This window comes from Tupaia chinensis, unplaced genomic scaffold (genome assembly GCF_000334495.1).
Source record: "Tupaia chinensis unplaced genomic scaffold, TupChi_1.0 Scaffold000361_1, whole genome shotgun sequence".
Taxonomy (NCBI): domain Eukaryota; kingdom Metazoa; phylum Chordata; class Mammalia; order Scandentia; family Tupaiidae; genus Tupaia; species Tupaia belangeri.
Genome location: NW_006159857.1, coordinates 275,618 through 282,448, shown reverse-complemented (window position 1 = coordinate 282,448; position 6,831 = coordinate 275,618). Strand labels below are relative to the sequence as shown.

At 45.6% G+C, this 6,831-nt stretch overlaps 1 protein-coding gene across 2 annotated transcripts in view; it reads left to right on the top strand.

Annotated features, from left to right (window-relative positions):
• Positions 1 to 6,831, top strand: part of RFTN2 (raftlin family member 2) — a 123,906-nt gene that overhangs the window by 92,866 nt on the left and 24,209 nt on the right. For both annotated transcript variants that reach the window (XM_006152980.3, XM_006152979.2), the window contains exons 7-8: positions 1,076 to 1,197; positions 4,497 to 4,600. In XM_006152980.3, the coding sequence (XP_006153042.1) occupies positions 1,076 to 1,197; positions 4,497 to 4,600 (226 nt within the window). The remainder of the gene's footprint in view (positions 1 to 1,075; positions 1,198 to 4,496; positions 4,601 to 6,831) is intronic.

Below are 6,831 nucleotides of genomic sequence, written 5' to 3'. Positions count from 1 at the left end.
AGCAGGAATTCTTTTGAAAATGACTTCTGTTTAGAGTCTTCCTGTTACTTTTGTTTGTTTGTTTGGTTTGGGTTTGATGCATCGGTTCAGTAAAAAAATTGTTCTGTGTTTATATTTTTTGAAGTAATGTTACTTCACATTAATTTTTTAAAGAATCATTTATTGGGAACCAGCAGTTAGTGTAATGGCTATGTCGCTGGACTCCCATGTAGTCGACCATGGTTTGCATCCCGGACCCGGTGGCTTAAGACTCACGCCGGGCACGTGTGAGTGCGTGCCCAGGATCCCGAGAGGAGAATGGAGGAGAAAGGATTGCGGCATGACCATCCCCCCGGGGGGTGATTTCTTGCTTTCTGTCTCTATGTCTTTCTCTGTCTGTCTGGCGAGTGCACGCGCCCTATAGCAGAAAAAAAAAAAGAATTATTTATTTAATGACATTCATTATTATTATTATTGTTATTTCATTTGACCAGAGGGAGGCAGAGTGAGAAAGAGAAAATGAGAAAGCAAGCTACCAGGTCTGGGATTCAAACTGCTGTTGGTCATGTGGGAGTCCAGTGCCTTAACCCCCATGCCACCTCCCAGCCCCACCTCACATTAATTTTAATACCATAGTTCTCATTTCAATGATTAACATTTTTGGTGGTATTTCTCTTACTGGTATAATTGGTGTGCATATGACATATAGAGAAGAAACCAAAATTTGATTTCAAGATAAAGATCATTTGCAGATGCTTTTTAGATTGATTTTTCCACTCACTTATCACTATATCACATCATTTTATCTTTTTTTTTTTTTTTGGTTTGGTTTGTTTGTTTGTTGTGTTGCTTTTTGCCACTGCAGTTCTCATGTGTCCGGTTTGATTTTAATCCAGTGAAGTATAAAACTATCTTGACCTTTAGGTGGAAAAAAAACCTTCAGAAAGGAGAAGGATGTTATTGATTTAGCCAAAACAAATGTTTTTTAATTGGTATGTTTTTCTTTCAGCTTCCTATGAGGGTTGTAAGGATTTAGATGATCTTCGGAGATGCTTTGTATTTACAACTCTTCTTAATTGCATCCTTTTCCTCACAGGGGACCATTTGCCTAAATCTTTGGAAGGATTTTTTATTTATGAAGAAGAAGGTTCTGGAGTTCCAGGTTCTACTAGGAAGGGAAATGATGCCATCGTAGTAGAACAATGGACCATTATTGAGGTGAGCAACAGTTTTCTGACAATTTAACTTTACTTTTACATTCGGTTTTACATAGTGAAGATCTTCACTGCCAGACATATGCAGTGTCCTCAAACTTGTGTTTGTTCAGTCTTTGGAATCACATCACAAATGCATGAACTCCCTTCAGATTTATAAAAAGGTCATTTGTTTCACCCATATTAAGTTTTTTATAAGAAGCAAAATAATTACTTACACATAAATCACAATAGGTGCCCCAAACCAAGTCACCAAGCACTGAGATTCTCTTTACGAAATGTCATGATAAGCGATTAAAAATGAAAAGCAATTCGGTCACTCAACCAGTTTTCTCTCTAAGCAATTGATGGAACTGACTTAGGAACTGACTTTCTTAAAAAAAAAAAAAAGAGTTATTTTATTTAAGTTTATTTATTTATTTTAATTTGACCAGAGTGAGAGAGAAAGAGAGAGAGGGGAAGTGAGAAAGCAAGTCACCAAGATCCAGGACTCGAACTACAGTCACCCTTGTGGGAGTCCAGCACCTTTAACCACCAAGCCACCTGCCAGGCCCAGGAATTGACTTTCAAAGGCAAAAATATCTAAAAGGTGGGACCAGCAGATGGGGTAATGGTCACGTCGCTGGACTCCCACATGGCCAGGTGTGGTTTGAGTCCCGGGCCCAGCAGCTTGAAACGCATGCTGGGCACGTGTGTGCATGCGCAAGATCCCAGGAGGAGAATGGAGAAGGGACTGTGGCATGGCCATCCCCCCTCCCAGGGGGTGATTTCTCCCTTTCTGTCTCTCTGTGTCTCTCTAGCAAACACACATGCCTATAGCAAAAATATCTCTCTCAAAAAAAAAAAAAATCCAAACGTGTTCTCTCTCTTGCTGAGCTATATCCATGCACACAGCATTGTCCCTCATAATCAGAGTTGACATTGCTGCTGATGGTGTGTGCTCTGAATTCAGAGCACACGGCTGCCCTTGAGGTGTGCAGACTGAACTCAGGTACACCATCGTGTGTACACAGCCCTCGCTGACAGCTCTTCCAGGAGAACCTTTGCCTTGTTGGCTTTATCAAGGGTAGAGAGACATAGCCCACCTGTCGAAAAGCACCTGGGAAGCTCATTCAGAGGAGAAAGAAAGATTTGGAGGAAGAGAAAGCTCCAGGAAACCATCAGGCCCAGCCACTGTAGCACAGCAGTAATGCAAGTGACCTGCAAAGCTGGAAGCCACATGGCCAACAGCAGGCTTTGCTGTTGAATCCCTGGGTTGATTTGAAAACTCCCCTCCCCCAGGCATGTGTACAGGCATTAAGAATCCTGAGGAGCTGGAGGGCTGAGGAAAAATTACAATGTGACAAAACCCTGTGGAGGATGTTGTTGTTGTTTTGGGTTTTTGTTTTTTTTTTTTCCTCTAGGGCACATGAGCTCGCCAGACAGACAGAGATTTTTTTTTTTTTTTTTTTTTTTTTTTTTTTTTTTTTTTTTTTTTTTTTTTTTTTTTTTGTCATAGGGCACATCCGCTTGCCTGAGAAAGAGACAGAAAGGCGAAAAGTGAGAAATGACCCCCAATGAGGATGGCAACGCCACAATCCCTTCTCCTCCATTCTCCTCTTGGGATTTTGGGCACGCACACACATACACCCATCATGATTTTCAAGCCCCCAAGTCTGGGACTTGAACTGCCACCAGCCATATGGGAGTCTAGCACCTTAACCACCAAGTCACCTGCTGACCACCTCCTTCTCTTTCTTTCTCTCTCTCTTTCTGTCTTGCTTGGGTTTGCATCTGTTCTCTCTCCTTAAAAAGATGGGCCCAAAAGGTGGCATGGTGGTTAAGGCTCTGGATTCTCACATGGTCAACCATGGTTCAAGTCCTGGACCTGGCAACTTGAAGATCACATCAGGTGTGTAGTTACGTGTACTCAAAATCCTGAAAGGAGAAAGATTTGGAGGAAGAGAAAGCTCCAGGGAACCATCAGGCCCAGTCACTGTAGCACAGCAGGGATTATGGTATGGCTGTCCCCCCCCCAGAGAGTGATTTCTCACTTTCCCTCTGTCTGTCTCTTACTCTCTCTCTTTAGCAAGTGCATGTGCCCTATAGCAAAAACAAACAAATAAAAGACAATAAAGAATCCATTCTGAATGAGAAAAAGCAGTGAAAAGACTTCCCACATTCAAGGTCCTCTCATCTTCACTGGCCATTCAACCAGCATTTCTGAAAGTATGCTCTGGAAACTGCCTGGACCTAAAACCCATAGGGAACCTTTTGAAAATGCAGGTGCCAGTGTCCCTAGGCATCACAGTTTGAGAACCACTGCCCTTGCAAGACCAATGGAAGGCCCAAACTTTGGAAAACAGAATGGAAATCTCTCTCCAGTCCCAGCTAGTGTTTCTCTCTCTTCTCTCTCTCTCTTCTCTCTCTCTCTTTTCTTCTTTAGAGAGAGATTTTTACTGTAGGGTATGTGTGCTAACTGGAGAGACAGAGAGACAGAAAGCAAGACATCACATCCCCCTCCCAGGGAGGGATGGCCACGCCACTGTCCCTTCTCCTCCATTCTCCTCTCGGGATTTTGGGCATGCACTCACATGCACCCAGCTTGAGTTTAAGCCGCCAGGTCTGGAACGTGAACTGTGATTTACTATGTGGGAGTCCAGTGATGTAACCATTACACCATCTGCTGGTCCCCAGTCCCAGCTTTTCTAACTTGGTTCGGTGGTTAGAGAGCAGCATAGCAGAGAATGAAGCCCTGGAAAACTGCATCCCAGTGAAGCTGTACTTGAGAGAGAAACTCATGACGGGGGGAGGGGGGGGCAGAAAAGCACTCTCCCATGGAGCATGGTCACACTGTAATCCCTTCTCCATTTCTCCTTGTTTTCCAGTTTTGGGGGACGTACACACACATACACACCCAGAGGATTTTTTTTGGGGGGGGGAGAGGTTTTTGTTATAGGGCGCGTGCGCTCGCCAGAAAGACAGAGAGAGACAGAGAGACAGAAAGCGAGAAATCTCCCCCCAGGGGGGATGGCCACGCTGCAATCCCTTCTCCTCCATTCTCTCGGGATCTTAGGCACACGTGCCCAGCATGAGTTTCAAGCCACCGGGTCTGGGACGTAAACCACGGCCAACTACATTGGAGTCCAGCGACGTAGCCATTATGCTAACTGCTGGTCCCCACACTCAGAGGTTTTCAAGCTGTTGAGTCTAGGGCTTAAACTGTATAAGTGACCATGTGGAACCCAGCTGCCTTAACCACCAGGCCGTGGGCTGACCCCATCTCTGCCTTTGGACTACAAGCTCTTGTGCTTATTTATTCAGGGCTGTGAAATCAAAACGGACTATGGCCCTCTGCTGCACACTCTGGCTGAATTTGGATGGCTTCTGACCAGCGTGCTGCCTACACCTTTGCTGAGACATGACAGGTAATGCAAAAGTATCCTTACATATTTAATTCTAAGTACACATTCATTTGCTAGATTATCTCATTTTACCAATGCTTATTGAATGCCTATCAAAAAGCATGACATGGGAACCAGCAGTTAGCGTAATGGCTATGTTGCTGGACTCCCATGTAGTCGACTGCGGTTCGCGTCCCGGACCCGGTGGCTTAAAACTCACGCCGGGCGCGTGTGCGTGCGTGCCCAAGATCCCGAGAGGAGAATGGAGGAGAAGGGATTGTGGCGTGACCATCCCCCCTGGGGGGTGATTTCTCGCTTTCTGTCTCTATGTCTCTCTCTGTCTGTCTGGTGAGCGCACGTGCCCTATAGCGAAAACCTCTCAAAAAAAAAAAAAAAGCATGACATCAAACTTCTAGCCTGATTTCACGGATCCCAGAGACTTGCCGTTCTTCCTGTTACACATGACAAGCTGTTAGGTCTCTGCACCACATGTGCAAAGCTGCCCTCATCCCAGCACACAACCAACTGCAGGACTGCAACAGGGACCCAGAGCAGTCCAGGATGGAGGGGCACTTGTGCCACCATTCCCCCCTCCAGTGCGGTGATTCATTGTTCCTGGAGCATGGACTTGTTGACTGTTTCCATTAAAAATAAAAGCATGCATTAGAACCAAAATGCCAACAGTTCTCAAGTACTAAGTTCCTTTTCCTAACTTTTCTGGGGAGGAAAAATGGAATCATACTTTTTTTTTATTTTTCGGAGAGAGAGGAAGACAGACCAACGAACTCTGCATAAAATTCTTTGCTATCCCTCCAACCCACGGATGTTCCTTCTGCCCTCTTTGGCATCCAGAAAATGAGTGATTGCCAAGGCTGGCATGCCTGGGCCAATGCAGAGGACAGTATATGCCACCTGGACCCTCCCCTTTAGCAGTGTCAACCATGTGACCTGAGTGACCGTCAGTCATGCCCGTGGGAAGCATCTCTGCTTTCCTTACTCCTCCCTGCTGCCCCTCTGCCTTTTCTGGTCTTCCCACATTTCACAGCTTAGTACTGTCCAGTACCCCAGTGCCCCCACGAATTTTAAAAGCAGTTGATTGACATGGCTTTATATTAAAGCTATACCTTCTTAAGGAATTACAGTGGGTATGGAGTGAAGATACTCAGAAAGGAGCAGTTAGAAGTAAGCGAAGCTATGAATCTGCTGCTCTTCTCAGAGATCTGTAGTAACTGTTCCCCAGGTAAGCGACAACTCCCTGAAGCATTATTCCTTACCTTTTCCTAATCTGTGACATATCTGTCAAATCACAGTACAACAGTACTTCTCTAGAGTTGGCCCTTAGACCAGGTCATCACCTGGAGGGCCTCTAAAAAGATAATGGGAGCTGTACATGGTAGGGCCTCTCACGGAGCTCATGAGCAGGGCAAGCTCAGATTTTGTACAGGGCATAACAAGGGCCTCACATTCTGGTTGGGGCAATCAGCCTTCCATGTTGTGTAATATAATAGTAGTGAATCAAGGGCTGGATGAAGTACTGTAGTCTACAGATTCTATAGGAGTGTTAAAAAGGAGCAGCCCAGCCATGGTGGCACACAGCTAACGGCAGTACTTGGGAAGCTGGAGGCCACATAGTGGGCCCACGTTCAGTTCTCAGGCCAGTCTGAATACTCCAGGTGTGGTTTTGAGCTCCTGTGAGCCTAACCTACTAGTCAGGGGCAGGAAGATCAAGACCAGGTGACACCCTAACAAAATACTATCTTATCTTGAGGGGCTAGCCAGGTAATATGGTGGCTAACAGCACAGTTTGAATCCTGGGTCTGATGGCTAGAAAAACACTCTGGGAGTCCAGCAGGTGGCATGGTGGTTAAGGCACTAGACTTCCACATGTTCGACCATGGTTTGAGTCCCAGATGTGGCAGCTTGGAATTCAAGCCAGGCACATGTGCATGCATACCCAGAATTCTCAGGAGGAGAATGGAGGAGAAGGCACAGCCATTCCCCCTTGGGGATGACTTCTTACTTTCCCTCTTGCTATCTTTCTCTCTGTCTCTCTCTGCTGAGCACACTTGTCCTATGGAGGGGAGGGGACTAAAAAAAAAGAAAGAAAAAAAATACACTGGGCACATGTGCATGTATGCCCAAAATCCTGAAAGGAGAATGGAGGAGGGGAATTGTGGCCTGATCATCCCCTCAAGGATGTGATTTCTCACTTTTCCTCTCTCTCTCTCTCTCTCTCTCTCTCTCTTCCTCTCTCT